At 39.4% G+C, this 27,874-nt stretch overlaps 3 protein-coding genes across 6 annotated transcripts; 1 reads left to right on the top strand and 2 right to left on the bottom strand.

The window, feature by feature from the left end:
- Nucleotides 1-2,770: 2,770 nt before the first annotated feature.
- rundc3ab (RUN domain containing 3Ab) lies at nt 2,771-10,951 on the bottom strand. Its single transcript, XM_046378094.1, has 11 exons — nt 10,605-10,951; nt 7,212-7,327; nt 6,764-6,891; nt 6,131-6,216; nt 5,951-6,040; nt 5,767-5,847; nt 5,388-5,553; nt 4,839-4,996; nt 4,516-4,638; nt 4,158-4,258; nt 2,771-4,038 (listed from the first exon to the last, which is right to left on the bottom strand). Exons 1-11 carry the CDS (start codon nt 10,709-10,711, stop codon nt 3,896-3,898), a joined length of 1,299 nt encoding a protein of 432 aa, XP_046234050.1. The 5' UTR covers nt 10,712-10,951; the 3' UTR covers nt 2,771-3,895.
- Nucleotides 10,952-13,049: 2,098 nt separating this feature from the next.
- On the bottom strand, nt 13,050-25,089 carry pth3r (parathyroid hormone 3 receptor). 4 transcript variants are annotated; one of them, XM_046377605.1, is made up of 13 exons: nt 24,745-25,089; nt 20,456-20,561; nt 18,913-19,023; nt 18,547-18,671; nt 18,217-18,308; nt 17,772-17,922; nt 17,044-17,197; nt 16,892-16,952; nt 16,722-16,788; nt 16,553-16,647; nt 16,269-16,410; nt 14,871-14,912; nt 13,050-14,755 (listed from the first exon to the last, which is right to left on the bottom strand). In XM_046377605.1, the coding sequence occupies exons 1-13, from the start codon at nt 24,856-24,858 to the stop codon at nt 14,276-14,278; spliced, it is 1,740 nt and encodes a 579-aa protein (XP_046233561.1). In that variant the 5' UTR covers nt 24,859-25,089; the 3' UTR covers nt 13,050-14,275. The 4 variants fall into 4 exon arrangements, with proteins under 4 accessions (XP_046233561.1, XP_046233560.1, XP_046233563.1 ...); XM_046377604.1 differs by having other exon boundaries at nt 18,217-18,311; nt 24,745-25,088; XM_046377607.1 differs by lacking the exon at nt 24,745-25,089 and adding an exon at nt 23,222-23,837.
- On the top strand, nt 24,857-26,934 carry LOC124053107 (translational activator of cytochrome c oxidase 1). The gene is made up of 5 exons (XM_046378070.1): nt 24,857-24,992; nt 25,163-25,269; nt 25,414-25,541; nt 26,290-26,452; nt 26,725-26,934. Exons 1-5 carry the CDS (start codon nt 24,857-24,859, stop codon nt 26,932-26,934), a joined length of 744 nt encoding a protein of 247 aa, XP_046234026.1.
- The last annotated feature ends 940 nt before the right edge of the window (nt 26,935-27,874 follow it).

Genomic DNA, 27,874 nt, shown 5'->3' with positions numbered 1-27,874 from the left:
GATTTTAGCCTTTCAGTGCGCAAATTTAAACTTTTCACGTCAGAAACTTTGCAATTGCAACTATTAACCGTGACACTGGAAATTCATGGACCGCATTTTAAAACTTTAAAATGGTTGAAACTACCGCAGTTTGCCGTCTCAAGCGTAGACCGAGACCGAGCACATGTATTTAAAGGGACACATCAGGCTTTCTTTTAGCCACAAATCATGCAGCCTTTGCATTTTTTGCTGACCATTTTAAAACAAATGCTATACAATTGGAGATTGTATGGATGTACTTTACCTATCTTCAGTGCTTTGTTTTGTTTTGTTTTGTTTTTTTAATTCATTTTGGTACAGCATGAACATAAAGATGAAGACAACTGACACTTGATTGATTTGTGTATCGATTAAATATTGCATCAAGTCCACGTCTCAGTTTTGTTAGTAACATATTGCATGGTGATGTAATATAAGAGCAGATTAATCTGAAAAGTCCACACTGCATTACCTCATACCATAATGTGATTTGACAAAAAAAATAAATGCAAACTTGATGTTCGTTGTGATAGATCACACAAATCACCAAGCAAGTTTCAAGAGTCTGCTAAGTAATAGATTTTCATACTGTGTGAAGTAAATGGAAACAACTTCATAACAGTAATGAAAATATGTTAAATTTCCTCAAACACTGTAGTGTGATTTGCAGAATGGTTAGCTGTAGCCGATATGTGATCTCATGAAGGGGCTCCAATAGACAATAACGTTCATAACAATGTACATTCATCATTATTATCATTCTTTCATTTGTAGGCTAATTATTTCATCACCCTATTAAGTCACCCCAGCTGGGTGTGTGTGCACCATCTGGGTGGACTGTGAGGTGGTTTTGGGTGGTGTATGCATGTATGAGAAAGTGTGCATTGTGGGCGATAAATGTCCTGACTCTGCGAAAAAGGGAGTGCCAATGGTGGGACAACAGTAGGGGATAGAGATAACATGGCATACACTTTTAGGGGCAGATTCTAGACCAGTGCTGAGGCTCCCAGTGTCTGTGCAACGAAATCTAACTGGCCCTAAATCTGCACTTCTGCACAATCTACGCAGGACCTCAGTCCATGCTTAGATAACACACTCATGTGTCTGGCACACCAGAATGGGAGTGAATGTGTTTTATCAAATAGGGGTGAAGTGCTGAACCATATGTCCAGCACCCTTCTCATCTGTCTGGTGCAGCTCCACCCAACAATTGATGTCACTCTCACAAAACAGCCAAAGACAAAGCCAGAAAACTAAACCCAACTTTTCACAACCCTGTGGTAACCATTCATTTTACAGCCAAGCAGTTAATTGGACAGTATGTCAATCTGGAATGTGTCTCCTGCATAATGCATTTCCAACGTTTACCAAATGACCTCAGATGCTGTTTGTTTAGCTCTGTGTATTTGTCTGTGTTAATGAATGGATGATCCTAACCTATGACCTCACGTAAGCTATTTCAAACCCATTTGAAGAGAGACGATGTCATGCTTCACAAAGTTAAGCCAGGGAAGACGTGAAAACAAAAAGAGACCTAGGCACAGAGGGAAAGAGCACGTGTTGGGCTTCTTGGACCTACAGTAAAGGAAACGACTATAGTGTCAGTTCCCAGTCTGTCATCTTTGAACCTGATCGGGAGTTTCTGAGTGGCCAAATGGCAACGACCAGGTCTTGTATAAAAAGTGAATGGTTAAATATAAATGTGGAGGCTATTTAAGAACAACATATGGGAACAAGAATACAGCCAAACATCTTTGTGAGGCTGCACTTACAAGAATAGGAACACTTTTAGCTAAATGCTACCACTATCATGCCAACATGCTCATAATGACGGTGTTACATGCTGATGTTTTTCAGGTAGGCTATATAATCTTTACCCTGTTTTCTACCTTAGTTTCGTGTGTAAGTATTGACTAATGTTTGCTACTAAAACTAAACACAAAGTGCAGCTGGGGCCAATGAAAATGCTATGCTGCTATTGAAACATAAACCAAAGTACTGGGCATATTGAAAAAGTCAACCTGATGATAGCACAATAGAAAAAGTCCCGCGATCAAAGTTAGTAGGATACATTGTCTGAGAACCCTGAACCTGTGTAGGCTGAAGACTTTCATGGCAATACATTCTGTAGATGTTGTAGATTACATTTCAAGTAAAGAAAAAGTCAGAGAACCATCAAAGTCATTAGGATTCATGTCCTGGAGACCATGGCTGTCTCATCCTGAAATTTAATGGAAATCTATCTAGCTGTTCAGACATTTCATTCTGGACTAAATGTGGTAGACAGCAAGCTGCTAGCCCTAGCTAACATGACTGAGAGCCTACTACAGTCTTGCTAGCACCCCTGCACAGTCCTGCCTTGAACTAAATGCATACATGTGCACAGTAACAATGCTAACATGCAGATTTTTATGAAGTAATTTTTACTATGATCTAAATTTAGCAAGTTAGCACAGAAACTAACAAACCAGCAGTGAGGACATGATGCTGATGAAAATGCCATTAGTCTTTTGGATATGTGGGCATGAAGTTATAGCAAAATATTGAAACTGAAAATTTCACTGGCTTTATTGGACAAGTCAGGGGATTTTCAAATCAGTTAGTATTCTGGGGAACATGAATGCCATTAGAACATTTCATGGCAATCCCCTATATTATATTATAGTCTGGACAAGAGCATTTGGCCTACTGACTGACACTGCCATCTCTCCTGCAAAAAAATAAAGAAATACACATTCATTGCATACCAGCATTTAATGTTTCAAAACAAAAAAAAAAAAAGAAGAGGCATTTTTATTGCAATTTTAAATAACACAACATATCCCTTTCAACAACATTGCATGAGATTGCAGATTACATGATGGTAAACAATAGAGGTAAGTATGCCATGAAATGAATATAAAAAGAGGAGATCATAGGGGAGAAAATGACAGTAAACAATCAAATGACACGCATACGCACGTTGCACATTCACTATTTCTCTCCCTCTTGAACTACTCTATCAAGCCAGGTTTGTAGAAAAAGACAATGAAAACATTCATTCTGCATAGTCACAATGCATTTTGCATTTGTATGCAATAGATATTCGGTCTGTTTTTTTATGTTCACATTGTAATGGCTCTGCAAACCTCTTTAGCCTGACAGATCTTGCATGTTAAAATCTAAAATCTGTGTCTAACCTACTGTTTGATTTAATAAGGTCTAAACTGTTGTTTGTCCTAGCATCATGAAGATGCACCTGTAAATTTTTAAATAATCTTCATCATAAAACAGTCTGACCGCTTTTACTCAGCACATTATAAGCCTCTCTTTTTTTATCTCTCTTATAATAGTGTAATATAATATGTCAAAAACGTTGTTTCTTTTTCCCAAAAAGTTAAAACAGGTCATCCATCCTGCACTGACAGTATTATGCAATAAGCAGAGTAAGATACACTGACAGACTGATAAGACACAGACAAATGGACAAGTACATACATAACAGCCCTACAACGAGTTTTGACATACAGATCCATGACTTCAAGTGCATAAAATTAAGCATTGTGGATGTAAGAGAGGTCAAACTTGAACCTGTTGTTTGCATTTCAGGAGACTTAATCATGTCAATACATTTAAAGACAATGAAACTAAAGGAGGCCGTCAGGCAGTACAGCAGCTATTCCTGCATTTTTGTTGGGCAGTCTGAGACACGGAGGCTACTCTTTCACTTAAAAGGTGTAAGCTGTGAGTGTGCTGGGCTCAGAGCTTAAAGGTAAAGGGACTCACGTAAGGGCCACACAAGACAGCATTGGTCCACCTACCAAAAGTAGTCTTTTCGTATTCATGTTGAATTGTTTCAGTGTCTGTTAAGTGGTTGGCAGTGTTTCTTTGGCTCCCCCTAGCTGGGAGAGAGGGCAGGACTATTCTCTGTGCTGATATTGACCAGGCACTCGCTGGACTTGAGGCTAGCCAGGGACTTGCAGCTTGGGAGAGAGGCCAAGGACCCACACAGGCCCATCATGGAGGGGGTGTAGTCCTTTTCTGGAGGGGCAGGACAAACATACCATCCAAGGTCAATTCAAGGGTGTGGGTGTGTTTACTTACTTATTATCATACAAGAACACAATGTGGTGCACTGGTGTGACTGTTACAAATGTTACCTGTGCACCAGGCTCCTCCATTCTGTTTCCCCTCCATCCTCTGGGAGTCTGAATCCAGGCTGATCTCCACTGACAGCAGCTCTGTGCTGGGAAAACTCCTCCTGTAAGTCAACATAAGTTAGGTGAACCATACAGTAGCTTCCAGACAGGTCTGAATTGATTGAAAGTTCTGTTTTTTAATTTGTTGTAGCTGAGAATAAAAACAATAAAATTTGGCATATAGTAAATTTAAATCAAAGTTGATTATCATATATTAAATATGTACGTATACACTCGTATGTGCTGCTTTGGACCCTGGGTTATGACACCGGAACTGACTGAAAATCTTTTATGCCAGGAGACAGACACCGAGTCAAACCTGCGGAACAGCTTGACGTCGTCATCTTGGTTGTTGTATGGCTGGAGTGTTGGCCACTGGTTGACCAAAGGGATTGACAGGTTTTTGGACAGGTGGTTGGAGTCACATGGAATCAAGCTTGTCCTTGACAAACATGAAGATAAGGTACATTACTAAACAGAAATCAAATCCAGGCCTCTGTTAACAACAAAATGCTTACTTAGTAGTTGTCTTAGTAACCACAGAATGTAGTAAGCCTTACTACATTCAGTGGTTTGGTGACCCACAAAACTGGAGATTGCAGTTTCCAGACCTGAACACTACCCTCTTTCTCTATCACTCACAGTTGTTCCTGAAGCTCCAGGACTATGGACTCCAGTTCCTTCTTCTCCTGCAGACCGTAGCTGTGCAGCTCCTCCAGTCGCGCCTTTAGCCTCTTGTTCTCTGTTTCAGCATTCTTCAGCTGGGACTCACGCAGACGCACAAGCTCCTCCAGGTAACCCTGACAACGCACATCCACACTGAATGAAAAGAAACATCAACCCTCGGATACTTATATCACATATCATCCATCTGGGATGCTCAGTATATTAAAGCAATTATTTTGTGATCATGTGGTTCAGGATACGCCATACATAAAAAAATATGAGGAAATAAAACTTTTTGACGCAAGTTGACATTGTTTGATATGTTGACTCACTTTGGTCTTGTCTCTGTTGATACATCATCTTAAATAGAAAATACTCTACACCTACAAAGCAGGTGGTTAGATTAAGGTTAGATTAAAAAGATCTGACTCTTGGCCAGAAATTTTTTTCCCAAAATACTGAACTACGTCTTCAAGCGTCCTGTGTATCCTGTTTATGTTCACACCAAAAAAGGTGGCCACACACCTTCTGAGCATTGACGATCTTGAACCTCTGCTCCATCTTGCGACATTTTGTGCTCCAGCTCTCCTCGTCAGTGACCAGAGGGATGTACGGGTGTTCGGGGAAGCTGTCATCACTTGTACTGCTGTCAACACTCTGTCGATCGTCATCGTCGCTCAGGTAGTCATAGCTGCAACAGAAGCGGCCAACTTATTATGAGTGACGCTCACGACAGGTTAAAATGCTACGAAAAAGCCATGAATGCAAGATCCCAAAAGAAATGCGAATGTGAATGAAGAATTATTCTCAAAGAGTCATTTCTGCAGTAGGTTACTACAGAAGTATTTAAGGTATGAGGAGATTTAACTGACTGTATCGAGGTTTACAGTGTCAATGAACATACCTTTGTGTGAACTTTAAGTACGGTGTGTAGTCTATCACAGCAGAAGATTTCCCATCCAATGCCTCCCCTTTCAGACAAAAACTATGAAAGAGAAACCACATAGAAATAAGACAAAAACTATACATATCCATCTAAAATGATCAATTTGATGCATATAATGTCACAGTATAAGGGTCCTCCTCACCTAAAATCTATGGCGCCAAGGCCTATAAGCATCCCTGTTAGGACCGTGGCTTCTTCTCTTAACAGGATGGCTCCTTCTGCATAGAACCTCCTGATACACAGAAACAACCAGATTGGAACATGTTTATAATAGGGATGGGGTGATACTGTACTGTATATTTAGGTGTGTGGGGCTTCTAACCTGGTTGTTCTGCTGTCCCTCAGAGCTGTGGCGATGTATTCAGACAGCCTTTTCTCCATCAGCGCAACTCTCATCCAGGCTCGCCCCTAACAGAGTCACCGGAAGTTAAGAAATTCACTTCATGTACAGACTGATGAAGTATGCTCATGTGCAGCTGGATGCTTACATGTTTAGCAAGTGCAGTTTGCTCAGACAGCTTTAGATTTATTGCTACCATTCAGAAAAGCTTTGCTGCAAAGTTAGCAAAGCTATAAAGGGCTTTGAGCATGAGTAGTCATCGCTGAAACCTTTCCCTTAATTACATTTTGGTTGATTTATTAGATTTTTCTTTACTACAATAAACTGCCTTTTTCAGGATAAGTGCTTCACATTCATGCTAACAAGAAAAGGTGTTTCTAATCAGGGCAATCAATTCAATAGACCAATCAAAGGAAGGCTTTGAATGAAAATCCTGTCCACGTGTCAAGAAACCAATAACCACAAACTAGAAAAACACAGGATAAAAGTCAAAATAGAAAACACCTGACATTCAAATAATTGAATGACAGGTGTTTTCTGTTCCTCCATACTAAAATAGACGTTTTCCCTCAGGTTTCTATCACGACTATTGCTGTAATTGTTTGAAGGACATGCCTTAGCTCGTGAGGTGCTGATGTTTTCCATGCTCTCGATGCTGCTGATGCAGCTGTTGGGAACTTTGGCACAGGCCAGACGGATATAGTCCCAGTAACTCCTCTGACCATCAAACCAGCTGCCAGATCCTAAAAAGAATGTAATGTCAAAATCAGTGGAGGCATTTTCTATGTCGATGTGTTGAAATGAACTGTCAACATGTCGTTTATAATGTGTGATGGATGGAGTGAAGGCTTCACAGAAAACAAGGAGAAAGTGCTACAGATTTAAGTCAGTATACATTGGTTTGAAAACCTGCATTGTCCTCTAAAAATCTATGATGAATACAGCATTTGGGCATTTTCAACATGCCTTTTAGCTTTGATGTCAGATTCTATATAATGTTCAGTGTTTATGTTGCTTTAACATGCAGTCTATTCCAAAAAAAATCCTTGTTCATGTTCATCACCTTTGAAACGGTGGCTGAGGATGTGTTCAAGGATGGCTGCGAAATTGATGAACTCCTCAGATGAATCATCTATGGGCTCGGCAGTGTATTTCTCTAAAAGCGTCTTTACTGAAAACCTATGTGCAGAAGAGAGAGAGAAAAAAGTTTTAAACAAAAAGTTTGATTGCCAGCAATAAAGTCACCAAGGGAATAGATTAGTCAGGGAGCAGATTAATGGATCACTGCTTTCTTTGTTTCAGTTTACTGTAGGAGGAACACATCATAGATCAAACTATATTTAAACTCTCTGCTCGATAAGAAGAAATCACATCCAAGTCCATGTGTGTTGGAGTGTTCATCCAACACACTCAATTCAGTAAAACAAAGTCAATGATAATAAAATGGATTAACCAAAAAGCATCATAACACTAGTTGTTAAACACACACTACATTCATCCTATATGTTTGTTGAATTCTTCCCACGGACACACTGTACTATCATTTCCCAGTTAACTCTTATTTCTACACTGAAACCTGATGTCATCCATTAACTGCGAGGAGGACATTTACGCAGAGCTTTCAGCAAGCTCCAACAACTCACTTTACTTCTTACTGGACAGCTTGAATGACTGCAGTCTGATGTAATACATTGACTATCTGTAAGAATGTGACACATGAAGTACAATCTGAGAACATGAATAAATATAATAAAGAATTCAGCCAACAGCATGAATAGTTTTAAGCATATTTACAATCAGGACGAAGACACACAAAACGGGGAAGCACGAGATACAAACTGTTGTGGTCTCATTCATAATTAGCTTATTCTTATACAGCATGCAGTGTGATTTTGGTTGTATTTGTATGTGCCACGTTAATTGTGGTTATATGAAGATATTTGTAAGTGTGGTGTAAAGTAATTAAATGTTGTCTAATAAATTGGGACCTAGTCTCTAAATTGTCATCCTGGTATCCACAAAGAGTAAACCACTGTAGAATATGCTCAGTTATGTAATACGTGAAATTTGCTTTCTATTGAGGTTGTATGATGCATCCAGCTAGTTTCATTAGCACAAAAGCAAAAGCACAAAAAAGCAAAATTCAGTCATAAAGTTCTTATGAATACAAGGAAATGCTAACTTCTTAATGACAATGCTGTGTTGATGGTTAGCAATAAACTATCTTAGTTAATTATGTTAGCGTGCTAGCATTTGGTAATTAGTTCTAGACATAAAATAGCCTGCACATGAGGCTGATGGAAATGACATGCTCTGCAGCTGGTTGTTGATGAACTGGACAACAATTCCGATGATGGCGCTACATAAAAAGTCACAAGTTCACCAAAGTGATTGCAATTCATGCTGAGGGGAACATTCAGTTTCAGGACAATCAATTCAATAGCTGTTCAGATGTTTCATTTAAACCCTTACATGTGAACCTTTGCTGCACTAGAAGAAGCTTCATCCTTTGAGTTCATGGCAATGCATAAGCCTACTGTTTAAATATTTAATTCTGGAACAAACTGGATGACTAGCAGACCATCACTGCTTGACGACTAATATGGCTAAATATTTAAAAACTACTATTCCGGATTCTAGTGTAACAATGTACCTACATAACTGCAGGTTTAATGTCAAGTGGGGGTGACCTTCTTTCATAATATATGCACTCAAAGACCCTGTAAACCCACATGCTTTGGTGAGTGTATTTCAGGTAACATTAACTTTTTCCTGAAATGACCACTCCTAAATATTTTTTCCTTGAAACTAAATAATTCATTTGTTCTATTTGCTGCAAGAACACCTGCCAAATGCTATTTGTTCAGTGACACGGAGATATGCAGCAGGGTGAAAGGGGCCAAGCAAACCATGGTAGACATGGCCTTTGCTGTAAAAAGAGAGCTTATCTCTGATGGATATTGATCAAGTTTTGCTGACTCAGCCTTTGGGTTTTAGTGGCCAAACTGCTTCTAGTAAAACATATCTGAAGACTTAATATTAAGTTTGAACAGTGTGTGTGTGACTATAAGACAATTCGTAGCCTAACACAGGCCACTGAGGCGAGTGATTTCACTCCCCTTTGTTCCAGAGGCAACAATGTCTCATTCAGCTGCTCTGACTGGACAATAATTGGCTGACTATCTTCAAAACAAGCACAATCCCCTGTGTTTTCACTGTATTACAGACAGCGGGGATGTGACATGACCCAGATAGGCTTGTCAGTGGCTCAGCAGAGGTGCAATCTTGTTCACCTGCATCAGTGTCTGAATGTTTGTGTGCAGTGTTTGATTAACCAGAGTTCTATAAACAGTATGATAAGCACATAATATATGGCTGTTTTGTGACTTAAGATGCTAGCTTGACTTTAACAAAGAATGATTTTTATCTTGGCAGGAAGAGCAGCATATTCAGAGACAGGGCAAACATAAAGACAGGATCATTTGCCATGCTTTTTGAATGAATGAGAGCATTATGGCAGGATTTCTTTCAGGTGGGTAGTGTATGCTGAGAGTGTAACTGAAGGGAAAGGAAGGGGTTTATCTCAGTACAAAAAGATTTAATTGTGGCACTAAAGCCTAAATCTGATGTTTCCAGCCACCTGACAAATGTGCATTTTAGCTCTGATATTTTTTTATCAATAATAAGGAAAATATCTAGCTTTAGCTGCTAAATGTTACTCTAGCCTATGTTCACTAACTATATCTGTCTGCTGCTTGGTGGTAAGCAGGTATTATTGGTTTTTAGAGCTGTTGAGCATCCCTGATGAGGGCTGAGAGCAAATGTATGTACAGTGTTTATATCTTATATCTGTATACAGCTCTGGCAAAGAGCATTCAAACTCTATCCAAAAAACCCATCTAATCAGGACTTAATGTACAGGGCTTAAAGCCTGCTGCCTTCCTTGCCCCGAGTCCCTGGGGGTGCCAGTTAGTCCTTGCCCCAGGAAGGTTGTCGTCATAGCAACCAGGCCATCAGCAGGGAGACAATAAATGGCACTGACAAAATGACACCGCTAAACTCACGCTGAGAGGCCAGTCTGTCTGTGGACCGGCGGATTTTGTATATTTTAAAAAAAAGAAGAAAGTTTGTAGACCTAATGAAACGTCGTTAATACACAAACAGGCTCGATAGGCCTCGGTCCACTGTCGGCACAGAGTTCATAGAAAGGACTTATTATGAGGATGACGTAAGCGTGCATGTCAAAATGTGTGTGATGTGTATTAATTTCCCTGGTTAGATTGAAGGCACCACGCAGGAGCAGGTTGTCTCTAGAACATAGACACATGTAAACACATGGCCTCTTATAGAATAAGTACAACAATTAGCCCACTTAGAGCACACACACACACACACACACACACATATATGGAGAGAGAGAGAGAGAGAGAGAGTCTTTCCATGACAATAAACTGACCTGCAGACGGTGATGAGGTTTTTTCGCTCCACCGCCACGTTCCGAGCCGACGCTTTTTTCGAGACATCTCCCGTGGCCATCGCTGCCTGCACACAGCCGGACTCCATCCAGGAGGAGGCAGCCTTTAAATCAAAGGACCCCTCCCAGTCGGCCACCGGCCCTCCTCATTCACGACTGGACTCCGGAGAGAGGATGCTGCCTGGCCGCATCAGAGAGCTGCTGACAGCCGCAGGAAGCAGTTTGTCTTATGACGGAGAGAGTGCGGCTAGAGACATCAGACACACCGATGCAGTGTGTTGGATCTGTTTTATTATTACTCTTATACACAGAGGACTGAGTCACATCTGTGCTCTCCCTCTCTCTCTCTCTCTCTCTCTGTCCCCGCCCACTTTCGCACGACATGACCACGTCACTGGATCGGCTGTCATCACGCAGACTGAGCATGACGAATCACCTTAGTGGCTTTAGTGGCACATACATTTCTAAAGCAGTTTCTTGCCTCATAACGTGGCTTTAACCTATTTATTTGGCTATCAATGCAACTTAACTATATTTATAATATGCATTTATTGAGTTGTATGACCAAATGCTAAATACCATATGGGATTTATCAAATATTAAATTCCTTTTGAGTCAGTCATTACAGATACTGTAAAGAAGTACATATAAATACATGCATCTATATTATTTGAACTTCACTTGCATCTGTCCCTCAAAAACCTTTTTGTATTAATGTCTGTGGTCATATATCATAACAGGTTTTTCACGTCTTGTTCAGTAAAAGCCTCTACACATAGGTTTATAGTACAATGAGGATGATATCATGAACACGATCATCGCACTGGATCATTTCCTACTTCTGTAATTTCCGATCAGCATCCTCCTCACTTTCCTCCCTCCCTTCCTTTTCCTCCTCTCCTTACCAGACGAGGCGTATCTGATCATGTATCTGACCTTAAATTAACAGTAAAGTGTCATCAAATTGTCCCCAACCTTTTCCTCTTTAATGAGCTGACAGCTGGTTACCACCATAGGGGTGGTGGTTGTGTGGGGGGTTGTCCTAATGAAGGAGTGATTACTCATGCGTATCTATGTCTGGTACTCCATGTGTTTGCATGCTTCATATCCCTGTCAGCTATGAAATGCTGAACTATAATCTGTAATTTACAATGACAAAAGTTGTTGTTGTAGAGGTATAAATATATAATACCCACATAAACTAATCATATGTCCTCCAGCATCACAGCAATGTACTTTATGGATTTTGAATGCACTTAAAAACAAACTATGTTTTGTTACACTGTTACATGTTATTTTCTTACATCGATTATGTGTGTTATGGGTCGAAAAGGATCATATGTTGTCTTCATGCTCCAAATTCTCCATATGTGTCTATAGGTCCTTGAGGGCCTGAAACTCAAAAACAGTGAACACAGTCACAGACTATCGATTAATAATTACTTCCATTTCATTTGACGTCTCAAATGGCCACAATCAGTGAGAACATTTTAACTTGCAATGTTTTAATTCATACAACAGGGGGCAGAGTTTTATCTTGCAGCTTCCCTAATCACTTAAAGGGGTTGTCCACTGATTTTGTCTTGCACTTGGTTTGGGAATTCAGGAAAGACAGGTAAAAGTTTTTAAAGCAGAACTTAAACTCAAATGGCATCATCAGGGTTATTTTTTTAGTCTTTGGCAAGCACCTCCAGAGCCACAGAAAACATGACATAACTGCCTCTAATTACCTGTTATATCATAATCTTCATGACTCTACACTGTTTCTAATGTCAAAACTTCACTTGGGTTGTGCAATAAAAATATTTGCATTGTGGTTGTGTTTTCCAGTGGCAATATACACACATACAGGCTGTATGCTGTGTAAACATTTAAACCTGCATATAAACATTTAGATGCAATAAGTTTTTAGGAAAAAATGTGAAATTTAGAAATGTGCTAAGCCTATGTAATTCATGACTTTAATGGGAGCAGAAAAGCATTTTTCTACTACCTGAAGCTGTTGAACCAAACCTTAAATTTTATACTCTGGTTCTTCCAGTAATGTTGCTGATGCATCTGTTGCAGAGAAAGAAAACATGCATGTGTTCTGTTCCAGCCATTCGAAATAGCCTGCAAGAGGAAATTAAATTTATGAGTCTGATATCTCTGGCAGAAGTCGAGGCCACTGTAAACTCTATGACAAATGACTCCATTCTAAACTCAGCCTACTTTTAGCCTTTAGCCTTTACGCTGTCCAGTTCTTCTTCACACGAGAGGTTTCCATCTTTAATGGATCTTCAACAAAGCTCAAATAAAAAAGATGGGTGTAATTATGTGCACGTAGTAAATGTGTGTACTGACTGAGGTTTTGCCCAGAAATAATAAACAAAGCATTTTACACATAGAGCTAAGAAGTAGCATGTAAACCATTTTGATTTGGTTTAGTCCATTTATTATTTTATTTTACTTTATTATTTTATTTACTTTCATAGTTATCTTCCAATGTACACAGAACTTTCCTCTCTATTTCTGGACACCCAAACAACACAAAATATTTACATGTAGAATTTCCCATCTTTCTCATCTTTTGAGGACTGTTGGCTTATGTTGCAGGTTTGTCACTCATGCTCGAGGTCCACAAACAGCTCAGCTGCTTCTTTCTGTGAGCCAAGACCTGAGGGGAGTGTGTGAAATTCTGGACTGTGTTGCGAGGGCGTCTGGGGAAGAGGTCACACGGAGGAAGGAGCAGGGGTTTGGCCTGTGATGGGTAAAAGGTTTTTGCATCAGCCCTCAGGGTCCTGTCAGACTGATAAATAGGGCTGAGCAGACCACATAGACAGCAACAAAGGTGTAGCGAGAAGTCCAAACTGATTAGAAATACACACACACACACACACACACACACACACAAACACAAGTGCAGTTTGAACTGGGGTCAGCCAGTCTGGCCTGAAAAATCCAACACAAGAAAAATGTGAAGAGAGAAATAAACATTCACAAACAGTCTGTTCTTTCTAAATTCTCTGTAGCATCAAATTTTCACAGATTATTTAGCCTCATCTATCTGTACATATGTCTTCATACGCATGTACAATTCGTGTACACTGACAGTGCATTAAATAAATCAAAAAGAAATGCATTAAATAATTGTGTGTATTACTTGAGATATTTTGGGATTATAGTACGACACAAATCATCATAGTCCAGATGTTATGTATGACAGTGCATACATTTCTGATTTGGTATGTCAGAATAAGTAAAGGCTTTGACTGTCACTTTGCTAAATGAAACTCCATTTGTATTCATAGTCCATGCAAATTTGATCTCTTCCTCTAAAATATCCAGAGAACCACAAATCTCCAACACAAGAGTTGCATGTTGGCTGTTCTGGAGCTTTTCATCACATCACATAAACATCCTCAGGAAAAAGTTTGTCCAGCTGTCATGGTAATGTAGATGTCCATTTTCTGGGCACATTAAGGACTCAGCCATGTTTTTGAGACTCAAAGTTCTCCCTTGATCTTGGAAGAAGCTGACAAAACATTCACAACACAAGTAAATCCATAAAATATCTAGTTTGGTATCTTGTCAGTTTTGTATTTCCGAATGCACATTAACATAGGGGTTTGCACAGATGACCATGAACCCTCATCTGAACATTTATCAAACAATCACAAGATGGTCTCCAGCTCTTTCAGAGATAAGGAGTTGTCTGGATTTTCTTCTCCAGGGATTTGGGCTGGAGATGCTCCCTGACTTTTGGAGTCATGATTTCCCTTACTGGCTCTGACATGCCTGGCAAAAACTCCAGATTCCATCCCCTCTGGCCTCCACACAGTCATTTCCTGTTGGGTCTCAGTGTCACCGGGCACGTATCCGGGCAGGCTGCTTTGTGGGTGGAGAGAACCGTGACATGGTGGCCTGGCTCCTGACCCTCCACCAGCACCTCCACCTGAACCAACCACACCTCCAGTGAGAGAAAGGGATCTGGGATTGGCAGCAGACAAGCTGATACTGTGGGTGGTGGTGTGTGACATCATGCCGCCATAGTAACAGCTGCCTCCGCCACCGCTGCTGGTTATCCGTACTTTCTGTTTAATGTCCTGCGTGAGGCTGCGTCTTAACCATGCCTTCTTCACCTCAGCCTGCACCTGAGGACAGGAATAAGAAAATAAACACAGTTATGTTTGCATATTATTTTATCAGACCACAAACACCTGAGTAAATCTGAGTTCACTTTTCAAAACTAAATGAGAGCTTTGTTACCTCCCCATTGCAGAAACAGTAGATAAACGCCACAAAAAAGCCCTGAAAGAAGAAATTAAGATTTTGTTAAAAAAAAAAAAAAAGGATACCCGATTTTTGTGTATTGAGAAAGGACTGTTCTGTTATCTAAAATGTGATTAAAGAAACACTTTGAAATGTTCGCAAATACACTTTTTTTGTCTTGCCAGGTGTTAAAAGAAAAGATTGATACCATTCTGATGTCTGAAGGCTACACTTAAAGTTAAGCTACAGTCAGCTATAGTAAAGTGGGAAACAGCTAGCCTGTCCCTGTAGAAAAACTGTGAAAAACATAATTTTGAAATAAATAAAAGTATTTTTTTTATTTAAGTTTTTTAAGTTTTTATTAAGTTTATAATAAGTTTATTTATTTCCTAACCATATTTATTTATTTCATTTTGAATAACACAGCTCTCCATACTCTATATTACAGCAAAGGAGATGGTGCTTCAGGTCAGTGAGTGAGATGCAAACAGAGAGACGAGACGACAGGCAAAGACTGAGAAATAAGTGAGTCAGAGAAAAGTAATTTCACATAGAATGATCTATAAAGAGAAAAGCAGACAGTGAAAACCAAACTTACAGTAGACAGTGGTCAGCACCCCACAAGAAGTGTAGGAAACTAAGTGATACATGCACGGCAGTGGACAAGGGCAGCAGTAAAGTGCATCATAAGTGATCTATCTCTACGCTCAGCATCATTAGATTTTTCCACTTATTTTACACCTCACACTGATATAAAATATATTTGCCCGCGATTATTATTCCTTCAGTGATGAAGTAAATCCATGTGATGACCGTTTTCAGTCAAGTACTTAAGTGAAAATACTGACCAGTTCAGGTAAAGGGTCACTTGATCGATTAAATTAATCCATATGTCAGCAATCTTTTTCATTTTAAATAAATTAGATGATGATTAGATGATGGAATTTAATATAATGAAGCAAGTTTTTTACATTCAAGTTATTCTGGATAAAATAAATGTTAGGTTAAGTGAATGATCCAGAATTATAGAATTGCTAGATTACTCATCAATGAAAAGACACAATAACTGAATTAATTAGTAAAAAAAAACTATACTGCAAGCAAAGTGATATATTGTGCTTTTAGGATAACTGTCATTGCATAAAGAATACACCAGCAAATGTATAAAGTGAAAACTTTCATGTTTTCATAACCCTACACAGTCATTGCCCAGTGTGATGTAGTTTGGATGAGTGGTTCTCAAGCAGCAAAACCAGAGTCCAAGCAATCAGTCCATTAAAGCTTTGCATTTATGTGCAATTTTACTGAATTCTGCCGTTTCACTACCAAGTTTGAGTTAACTGTTGCATCACGCTATTGTTTGTAGAGTTAGTTCTTATAAATGCGTACGCTGACCTGGGAAGAGTTGAAGAACATCTCGTAATGCATTTGCACCTGCCAAAGCAGCCCAGTGACCTCAGTGTAGGGAAGAGCCATGAACACCATGTAGTGAACTCCAAACAAGGGCATGAGGACTAACGTGGACTTGAGCAGCTTCCTGCAGATACAAACATTCATGTAGAGAGTTAATGCTTGCACAAGGTCTCTTGTCAAATGATGGAAGCCAATAGGAAGTTTGTACTAAGAGAAAACAAATAATTAATTTCTGTCTTTCTAGCTTTTTTCTTTGTAAGGATTACCGGTATTGCTGGCGAGGGTCCAGTTTACCAGTGTTTGTTTCCCACAGTTTAGAGGCCAGTACACGTATTATGTTGACAAAGAGGAGGAAATTCACCTGCAGGGGCAGAGGTGTACAGTAAATGTCAGCGTCAAATGTCCACTAACACTATTAATTATAAGCTTTCTTACAACAATGGCTGCCAGAATAGGCACTTGATAGATCCACTTCAGGTTTCCTGCACTGATGTCCCAGCATCTGAACGGAGAAATTAAAAAAAGTTAAAAAGAGTTAAAATGAGCATTTGTGATACAGGTGTTATGTAAATACTGAACATGAATGGTCACATCACATGACTCACTGTGTGTCTGCCAGCGATGCTCGTGCACTGACCCAAACAGACACAAACACAGCTGGAACACCTGAGAACAGCGGAGTTGTGAAATTGTCAGCCTGTTTATTGACCCTTAGCTTTATATGTGACAAAACGGTATCTGGTGCGATGCTGCTTACCCCAGCCGATGATAGTGAGAGCCCATAGGTAGTTCTTGTCGGAGAGGAAGGCCATGAAGATGAGGCTATGTAAGTACAACCCCTCCACCAGGATCCAGTAATGATTGGTGGCCAGGAAATAAAGGAAGAAAGTAACAGCAACTTTACAGCCAGCCTGAGGACACAAAGTAGCACGTAAATGAGACAAACAAGTCATAATTGCTGCTTAAGCCTATTAGCTTTGAGTGAAAAATAATAATAAAAAACTGGGATCAGGTAAACTGCTTATGTTTTTTAAAGGAATAACTCTTCACATTTATGTACAAAGTTGTTTTTATGGAGACTGAGGATGAATACCTCTCACATATCTGTGCAGTAAGCATGAAACTACAGCCAATTAGAAGTGACAGTTTGCCTCAAAATTTGCCCTTTGAGCAGAAACATGAAGTTTTATGCTAAGCTAAGCTAAAAGGCTTCCAACTCCAGCTATGTATTTACTGTAAAAATTGGATATCTTGTAACAGAATTCAATAATGTATTCTCAGACATTATTTCCCAAAATATCAAACTATTCATCTGAAACACATTTTGAAGAATGTCATCTTTGAATATCATCTATGTGTACTCTTAATTTCCTAACACACAACATCCTGCTGTGGGTTAAAACAATATGAAATCAAAACACAACAAAGAAATGGATAATGGATAACCAATGGATAAATGTAAAAATACAAAATAGTAGAGTTTACCATGTTGGGCTTTACTGCTGTAAACTCAGGCTCGGCACTGTCATCAGATATGGTGTAGAGCACAGCGTCCTTGACAAAAATGCTGACGGCTCGACATATGAAGGAGGTAAAGAGGTGAATGTGGATGTAATTGCGTGTGCAATGGAGACGTCTTAAGACATGTATATGTATATGTGTATGTGTATGTGTGTGTGTGTGTGTGTGTGTGTGTGTGTGTGTGTGTGTGTGAAAGAGAGAGAGAGAGAGAGAGAGGAGGGGGGAGGGGGAGATATTGGGATGTTAGAATAAAAGGCCATTGATGTCTTACAGAGATGCTAATCAAATTATTCCATTGTTTTTTCAAGGTCTTTTTCAGGGGGGTTGTGAGAATACCATTGAGAATCTCTTCTCAGTTTTACAAACAAACACTTTCAGCTGAATATTACTTATGTTTTGTCTTTCTTACTTGAAATAGCAGAGGATGGAGACCGCCACCAGCAGTGATGCAAGAGAAATGGAGTAGCCAACAGTGTACATGAGATGGAGTCTTTTGAACACCTTCTGAAGCAAAACGAAAACATAGTATAAACAGCAGTGCATTATTATTCTGCAAATATCAGAAACCAAACATATTTTATATGACAAAATATATATTTAATAAAACACACTGACAGGATTCAGAAAGATTCAGTGTCTTCAGCAGAACAATCAATATGGAGGAGGTGAAAGAGATCTGAAACATTTGAACACCAATCCAAACACACGAGAATACACGCCGTCTGTCACATATTCGTACCTCCTCTTGGCTCCTGTGGTTGGAGGTCAAGTACGAGGTGCACTCGGTGTAGTTCGCCCACGTGCGGTTGATACTGGGCACCTGCTCCCAGTTGCCTGATGCATCACAATGGCGGTAGGCTCGCCCTGGAGAGCAGAGCACAGACGCAACATGAGCACAACAGTCTGTGATACAGAAGAAATGTCGTAAATCTCTTGAAGCACAGTTATTCATTCAATGAAGTTGATGACCACAACTTTTTGACTCTTTGACAGGAATCCTACGTTTTTTTTTTTTTAACATACGGTTTGTATTTCAGGAAAGACACACACTGGGGCAAAGCCACTGTATCACATCTGCATGTTAGTTTCTCTTGATCCTTCCTACCTCTGTGGTTGAAGTCATAGATGTACTCTGGACACATGACGGAAACCAGCTGACCCGCCCTACTCTGTGGCCAGCAGATGATCCCATCCCACTCCGGGATACAGTCACCTTCTTCACAAATAATAGGAAAAGGCCGTTAGCTATTTGAAGGTGTAGTTTTAGCTTTTCTACAGACTTATTTGCAGTATGTAGGCTTGACATAGGACCAAGGGCCCCAACATGACAGGTGACCCTTAAACAAGAGCTTCTGAAGTGATCAGTTTTTTTATACTGATGTTTTGACAATGAGTATTTACTGATATCAAGTCTGATCTGATATTTTTTGTGTTATATTTTAGTTAAAGTAAGCCTGGCAGTGGTGTACTAGAACAAATAGTAAAGTAGTACAAGAAATGGTGAACTAGTCAAAGTCCTGCCTTCAAATGTTTATTTCAGTAATGTAAGAAACAAAATATACTTTAATTATTCAATGTTGAAGAAGTCATTGTGCATATTCAACCTTCCCAGAGTGTGATAATTATTATGTTGTATATGAGACTTGACTTTTGTTGAATTGATGTGTAAGCAGCATTTTAATGTTTTTAACAGTCAAGCCAAAGATAATTTTAACCACTTTAGGTTCTCTTAGGTGGTTTCATTGGTAATTGTACATCATGTCTAATAAACTCAGTATATGTTCTAAATGAAAACTTTAATCTGAAATGTAACCAGGAGCAGTCAGTTGTGGTGTTGTGCAGTCTGAAATGTAGAGGAGTTGATGTTATACATCAAAAGCAAAAAAAACAAAAAAAAAACAAACAGGTAAATTACTTCAAAACTGCCCAAATGCGAATGTCTGAAATAGAACCTGCATCACAGATTTCCTGTGATTGTTTCCAATATATAATATATTTCAAAGATTCTCAGTGAGTATTGGATGCTATCTGTGTCTCCCGTCTGCTCAATAGCCTTCATACTGGGGTTCCATCTTAAATTCCTCTTTCAAAAAGACCATTCAACCATTTATCATCAGTTTCTGCATCATAATCTGAATGAAAAGTGCTCCTCTATTGTCTGCACCTAAATATAATCTGTAATTACAGAGATACTGGTCAGCAGGATATTGGATGGGTGTCATATCTGATCCTAAATACATAACTGATCTTCTAAATACTGTGTCAGATTATACATCTGCACTCGCTGGCCTCTTGTGTTTTTATACTGATGCTGGAGGTGTTTGTCTTTCCAAATATGGAGAGCATCTGAATATTTTGAAAGGGAGAAAATGTTCAACCCAGTTGCCAAACTCAAAATATTCCCAATATTGACTTCTTATGTGAATTGGAGGTTTTGATTTGAATTTGAATTTAATTTGATTTCACAGATACATCATGTGTCACAACTAAAACACACTGATTTCAGGAAACAAAGTCAGAGATAAAAGTTTTAAAAATATCTGTTTTATGCAGTTTTTAGGCAATTTATTAAACACTTCTGGGGGGTCAGCCAATTTGTCTAATTGGGATCTTTTGATAATGGGGTAATTTTTAAAAAACAAACAAACCTTTAACCAGGGCAATTTGTGCCTGGATGTTCCTTTCACACTTGGCATGAGCACCAATCAGAACGTAGATCTGCTCATCTCGTGTGATGACATCATCAGCGTCTATCTGTAGCAGGTGAGGAGAGAGAAAAGGTTATTAAGACACGTATGCAGGAGTGTTACATGTGGAATGCAAGCCACTTTACTGTGTATGGCATGAAATAGAGATGATTGGTGAGTAGTAGAGTAAATAACCTCATGTTTTTATATCACCATATGCACAGGATTTTAAGTTTTAGCTTCACAATTACATAATATGTAACATTTGTTTCCGAGCACCTCAAATGTTTGCAATGCAGTTTTAGATTTCGGATGTACTCCTACCTTCCAGGCAGCCATTGTTTTCTTTTTATTTACTTAAATACTGCATTACAACGTCTGCTACTTGAGAAATAAACAAAAAAACTAAGCTTTTACTATACCATAATATTAGGCTATGATTTCCTTACTTAAATATTTTAAAACAATGGCATGATCCTTTCAGAAAGCTTTCAATTCTTGTTGTTGTCTATAATGTTTCTGCAAGGGGTCTGACTGGCTTGTCTGATATTTGTCAAAGCCTGCAGAGTGATATCAGCTGTTTATCTTTTAAAATATTTTCCTAAAAAACGTTTCTCTGGAGGATCTTTCCAACATGGGAGATCTGTCAACCGCAAACACAGTCAAGCATCTGATGTGCTGCCGCCAGGTGTTGTGAAATACTTGTGTGATGGTGTGGTATGTGATGATTCCTCGCCAGCAGTGGGGGCTGCCACCAGCCACACGGGGGCCATGTCCTCAAGACCTCGGCTACGCTGTTGAGACTTGGTCTACACAAGCAGCTTTTGTGTTCCCAGGTTCATTTCACAACACAGCAGCAAAACTAGCAACTAGAGAACTCACATGAGGATTGTTTGCCTGCCAGAGAAGAACAGTGAGTGAGCTAATCAGACAGAAAGGTACAAGGAAAGAACTAATCTCAGTAAGCTTTTATATCTATATAGTTCAGCTCTACAATTTTGTAGCAATTTTGCTACCAAGGAGTTCTTCTTCCACAGCTGCTTCTCACAGCCACCTTCCTGGCAAACTAGACATCTTCTCAATCTTGGTAAACACATTAAAGTCCAACTGAAACCATCCATGTCGATGGATATGTGATAACTAACATTCTTGGCATAAGCCACTAAAATAAACTGCCACTGGGAGAACAGTATTTACAGTATTGTAGAACTCCGAATGCTGAACGGCTCTCATTTCCTATGCTGATTTGTTTTGAGAAGGGACTCTCAGCCAAACTCAATACAGACATACGAGCCACTCATTATTGTAGTGGACTATGGACACACACTGGCTGTGTTGACCCTGCTTATAGTGTATATATGTGTGTGTGTTTCTGTCCACAATCCCATTTAAGCACATGTCAATTTTTGAAGACAAAAAATTATATATTCTTTTGTCAAACCAAGTCCTCCACCTGTCCCTCAACAAAACAGCCTCAAAACTGAACACAGTATATTGACATGCAGCATAATTCAATACAAGCCATTTCATACAAAGAAGCCATTCACTTTTCTTTGTATGGCAGGTTTTTCTGCTGACAGACAGGGAGTGTTAGCAAAACAATTAGGTGCAGACATCTCCTCGCCTTTGAGTCATAATTGAATTTGCTCTCTCAGGCCTCTCCTTCATGTAAAGTGATTTTCAGGCTGACTGAGCAGGAGGTTGTAAGTCTGCCTGAGGTCGACAGTTAGGATCAACTCATGAGGAAGATGAAGAGAGGGAACCCCAAAGCGACTGATGGTCAGCGTGAGCTGCAAAAATGCCATGTTTCAATGGACAACAGGTTAAAGAGGTCAGAGCTAAAGAAGGTTTGAGAGGTACAGCAGACTGCAGATGACCTCTGATCGTAATGTTTAAGAGTTCCTGGTTTAGTTTCTCTGTTGCTGGTGTTCTGGTGGGTTAGGCTGTTTAGTTTTATGCAGTTTTGATGCAGTCATCAAGACATCTGGTGTTTATCCTATCATTTATTGATTATTTTGTTGTTGATAATTGGTTATTTCTTAATTGCTGTTCTTTCAACAAAGGTTTGTGCTGCAAAAAAAACCATAACTGTAAAGATGAGTTCACAGTCTTTTAAATAGTAGGCCATTGAGGGTCCGTTGTCATCTGATTTGACTTTATTTTACATTTAGAAATAAACTATATAACAGATGAGTCAATAATTATTCAAAAATTAAAACTCAATATTTTTCAAATTATTCTATGTCATCTCATTTGTTAAAAAAAGAAGAAAGTTGTACAACTCATCTGTGGTCAGTCTTGCCGTTGAAGGGCTGGCACATTTCCCAAAGCACAAGATAAATCAATGTCCGAAAGTTCGAACAATCAAAGAGAGTCGCAGACACATGGAAGTTTTCTGGTCAGAAGTGCAGCAGCACGGGAGTGTTACTTCTGCCTCAATGTCATATTATAGTGTAAGATGTGATGCTTCTGTGTGAAAAGTTTAAATTTAGAACATGAAAACCACCCTTTGATAAGTTAGCGCTGGACCAAGAGACTGAGAACTTAACTTTTAGCTGTGTTCATCTTATTTATGTTGGTGATTTTTCACAGAACATCACATGCTCACCTGTCCATCACCACCAATATAGATTAGTATTGTCCAATAAAATAAGGTCTAATAGAACTAGCAGAAGTAATCAATAACTCAATCACCCAAACGCTCAGGATAAGTATAATAGGACTTACCAGTGCAGCCACTATTATTATACTGTGGAAAAGAGCCAAGGCACCGGTTCCCTGTACAGAAAACATGGTGTCTTTTCAACGGTCAACAGGCGTTTAATTGACCTCAGATCATCTTGTCCTCCTCAGGTTGCATTGAAGGACCTCGGATCCCAAAGTTAAGGGCTGTCTCAGATGTCTCATCAGCGCTCCTTGTGTTTTCAAGTGATTATTTTTGTTTTATCGATCAATAAGAGTTGTCCTCATGGGATCATTTCAAGCTTTGACATCCCTTTTGAAAAATATCTCTTCACCAGTCTTCCCCTTGAGTTTCAGCTGACATCGCTAATTGTCTGAGGGACCTTGTAGCAGTCAGTCTGTAGTGGGAGAAGGTTTCTGATGGGAGGAGAGAGAGGGGAGCACTGGAGAAGAAATCCCCTCCTTTTACAGTTCTCTGGGCTGTTGTCTATCAGTGATGGGTTGGCTTTGAATGGCTGTGGCTCCCATCTCACTTAACTCTTTGTGCTCCTCTGAAGTGGTCATCTGTCTCTCTCATCCTCTTTGTGCGTCTGGGTTTCTTTTTCTTGACAGATTTTAATCATTCTTTTTGATAATTAGGCATATATTGGTGACACATTAGTATATTGTTCAGGGATTCTGTACATAGAGTACACCCCTGTTTTTTGGTTGTTTTTTTTTGTTTTTATTTTTAACAAGAGACTGGGTCATAAGTCCATTATTATTATTATATTCCATCATCATAAATAGAAGCAGAATGATTTAATACACTTTGGTCCCATGGCAAGAGACCAACATTTCAGTCTCAGTTCCCACGCTGGGACATTTTGGAGGACAATGATGCAGACCCGACTAGAATGACCAAATCAACAACCAGAAAACACTTATTAGATGCAAAGCTAGCTGGGCTTTATACTTACATATTTAAACAGTTTAATATTTTTAATTAGTTATAGATAACAAAAATACAGCAATAAAATACTAATGCTACCACTATTACTAATATTTTTGTTTGTTTTATTTATTTGTATAGGTACAAATCAAACTATAAGGATAATTTGAAAACACCTATGTAAATGAATATATAAGCCAATAAGTAACTGACTAATAGATTACTAAAATTTTAGAATATTACAAATTACTAAAAATATTTTTCTCTAGAGTGACTATAATGAACAAACAGTATGTTATGCTAAAACGAAAAAGTACGTTAATAACACGGCTATAATTATACGTTTTCTTATTTTGTTGATTTGTATAAGTACAATTAGTACTCTCTCTCTCTCTCTCTCTCTCTCTCTCTATTTATATATATTACGTTGAAACTTAAAGCATGTTTCTTGAGTGATCTTTTATTTTGAAATGCTGATATCTGACGTCATTGGAACCAGGAAGTGCCGTTCTTACAACAAGGACAGCAGCTCCTGCATGCTCTGCTGATCCGTCAAAACTGTAAGTTAGTAAACTTTATTCTGATTCATTTATTTTTAGATCTGAAAATTATTATTTTCTACAGTTAAAGGTCTCACCTGTAATATGTTTCCATTAACACTGTGTTCGCGTGTGTGTGAAGGGCATGGCGGGGGTTGCGGTAGTGCTGAGGGCTCTACGCACCTTGCGCCCTCGGACTGTGGTGACCCCATGCAGACTCCCGGTCCCGGCGGAGTCCGTCCTCACTCCGGCTTCACATGCATTGTACCCGCCGTGGGGGACCTTTCCTGTTCGGGCACTGCAGCTGCGCTCCGCTCTGTGTGCCGGACACAACAAATGGTCAAAGGTGAAGAATATCAAGGGACCTAAAGATGAGGCGAGATCCAAGCTTTTCCTGAAGTTTGCTCTGATGATAAGAGTAGCTGTGAAAGGTGCGATTAAACAGCTCACTCACAGTTGAGGTGGGGAGGGGGGTTTGCCACCTGTGGCTAATTTCAATTTTGGCTTCATTTGCAGAGGGTGGACCCAACCCAGACATGAATGTAAATTTAGCCCAGATCCTGGAGCAGTGCAGAAACAAGAACATGCCCAAAGCGAGCATGGAGACTGCAATCAAAAGAGCGGTAGGTTGACTACACACTGTCACATGCAATTAGGTGAAAATGTAATTTAAAAAAACAACATAAAGGGTTGACATCTAAACAGCTTAAATACTCTGTAGATTCTCTAAGTCTCTCATTCACATCGTTTTGTTCATGACTCTACAGTCCAAACCAGTTTTCCAGCACACGTTTGAAGCTCGGGGGCCTGGTGGGTGTCTGATGCTCATAGAGGTCCTGACTGACAGCATCCCACACAGTTACCAGGAAATTAAACGCTTGCTGAACAAGAACGGGTAAGAGACTGTTTTCTCTAATCATACCCTGCTGTGACCGTGGAGCTGAAATTCTCAGTGATATTTAATGCACTTTCACCACACCACTGATGTTCTATCCTTTATGTTATGCACTGTTACTTGTATATTATATATATCATATATAGTATCACAAATATATGGCGCTTAAATAATAGCAAAATAAACACCATTAGCTTTACATAACCATTTAATCGGCCTAAGGCGAATAACTTGCATCATAACTTGCAATGTGCATCGGTTTTATTGTACAAAGAGCAGATAGCAATGATTATACATGTAAATGCATGGCAATCATACTGAGGTGATAGTAGAGGTTGGTGTATTCATAACTGTACAGATGGCAGGAACCACTAGATGTCCCCATACAAACAAATTTGTCTTGATTAAAAAGCTGCTGGCACAGATGTAAACAATTGATGAAAAATAGCAGAAAGGGCAGACAGAGTGCGACAGGCATTAAAAAACATGCAAAATAATGAGCAAAATAAGTGAGTACAGTTACAATTTCTGAAATTCTGGGTAAGGCATTTGAAAAATTCAGAGTGATTTTAGTAGTTTAGTATCTGTTACAGGTAAAAATTCTAGTCAGGAAGAGAAATAAATAGAAATAAGTTACCTAATAGATACCCATCAGTAAGTGGTTTAAACATTTGAGTAATGATGATCGATTTAATTTACTGAATGATTATGTTCGGTCACAGAGGTGCAATTCTGTATTCATCCACAGAGGGATGCTGTCGGAGGGAGCCCGCCACAGCTTCAACAAGAGGGGGGTGGTGGCAGTGTCGGGCCAGAACACCTCAACGGAACGAGCTCTGGAGCTGGCCATTGAGGTGGGAGCCGAAGATGTCCAAGAGACTGTGGATGAGGAGGAGCAGCCCCTCCTGCAGGTCAGATATGAACAGGCTTTTTGTCTACGGAGAGCAGCGTGCAAACATGTGAGGGATTGTGTTCTTACATGCAAATGACAGCAGCAGTAACGGGAATGAGACATGTGTGGAGCCACCCTGATTATTTTTGTTAGTTTTCCCCTGTTAAAAATAATATAGCTAAGTTTATACAAACATCTTTTTCAGTATCTTCAGCCATTAGTTGACTGACCAAACTAATGTGACTCAAATGCATTTAAAAGTGACGGTTTGATCCGTTATTCTCTCCTCAGTTTATCTGTGATGTGATGGACATGAGGAAGGTGCAGGCGTCATTGGAGGAGATGGGAATGCAGATTAAAACTGCTGCAGTGGAGTTTGTGCCCCTCACCCCAGTGTGTCTGAGCCACGACCAAATGGATGGTGCTTCAAAGCTAATAGAAGCTCTCAGTGACTATCCAGACACAGTTCAAGTGTGGGATAACATCCAAGTGGACAGCTGACAGCACTTCCTGGACAGTTGTGGACACCGAACATCTTACATGTGGAACCTTTGCAGAGAAAGTATTAGTCAGCAGATACCCTGTGCTGCTTACTGTTCGTCATTATTCATATGAAAATGATTGGATTTTGATACATTCTGTAAGGGGAAAAACTTGGTAGCAAAGTGAAATTTTGGTCCTTGTTAGGATGTAAATATTTTGTTGTCAGACTTCATAAGAGGTTCATTGACAGCCGGACTCAAACGTACAGAAGCCATCAGTGGGCTTTACTGCCACCAAAGCCTTTCAGAATTTTCCTGTTTCCCCACGTGCTTCTTCAGGTTGAAGCACATTTTCGTTTCCGTGTCTGTAAATGCTCTGGAAACAATTTTCTGAGAGTGAATAGCAATTTATCTTTCCTTAAAAAGTATTAAAGTTTGATCCACTGTTTCTCTGTCCATTCCAGCATATTTGCACTGGAGGTTTCACATCACACTCATGTAAGTTGCGTGATTAGCTACAAACCAGTTGTGATGCCATAAAATCATACTACTCATAAACTCAGACTTAAGCTGTCAAACTCTGCATATACGTCATTCTGCACAATGACACTAACCTTCCAAGTGAAATAACAAGAAGCAAAACATTATGTTTCTCACTACAAAATCTGATTTCTTTGTCACGTGCTCTTCCTCTTTTTGAAAAGTGTCCATTCAAAACTTTAAAAACAAAATATATATTCTCTTATTTAAAAAAGAAAGAAAGAAATACAGATTGCTGAAGGTGACAGCTGAAGGGCATTTTGAGCCAATGTCATCATGGGTCATTACACCCTCACATTACTGCAATGTCAACATTGCAGTCAATAGATCCCATATTAACAGTATGCATGCAATATATTGAGTGGGTTCTATACCTTTAGCCAGCCGATTTAGTTTTTAACACCAGTGTTATGTATGTC

The sequence above is a fragment of the Scatophagus argus genome, chromosome 21 (genome assembly GCF_020382885.2).
Source record: "Scatophagus argus isolate fScaArg1 chromosome 21, fScaArg1.pri, whole genome shotgun sequence".
NCBI lineage: Eukaryota > Metazoa > Chordata > Actinopteri > Scatophagidae > Scatophagus > Scatophagus argus.
This window is presented reverse-complemented; position numbering and strand designations above follow the sequence as displayed.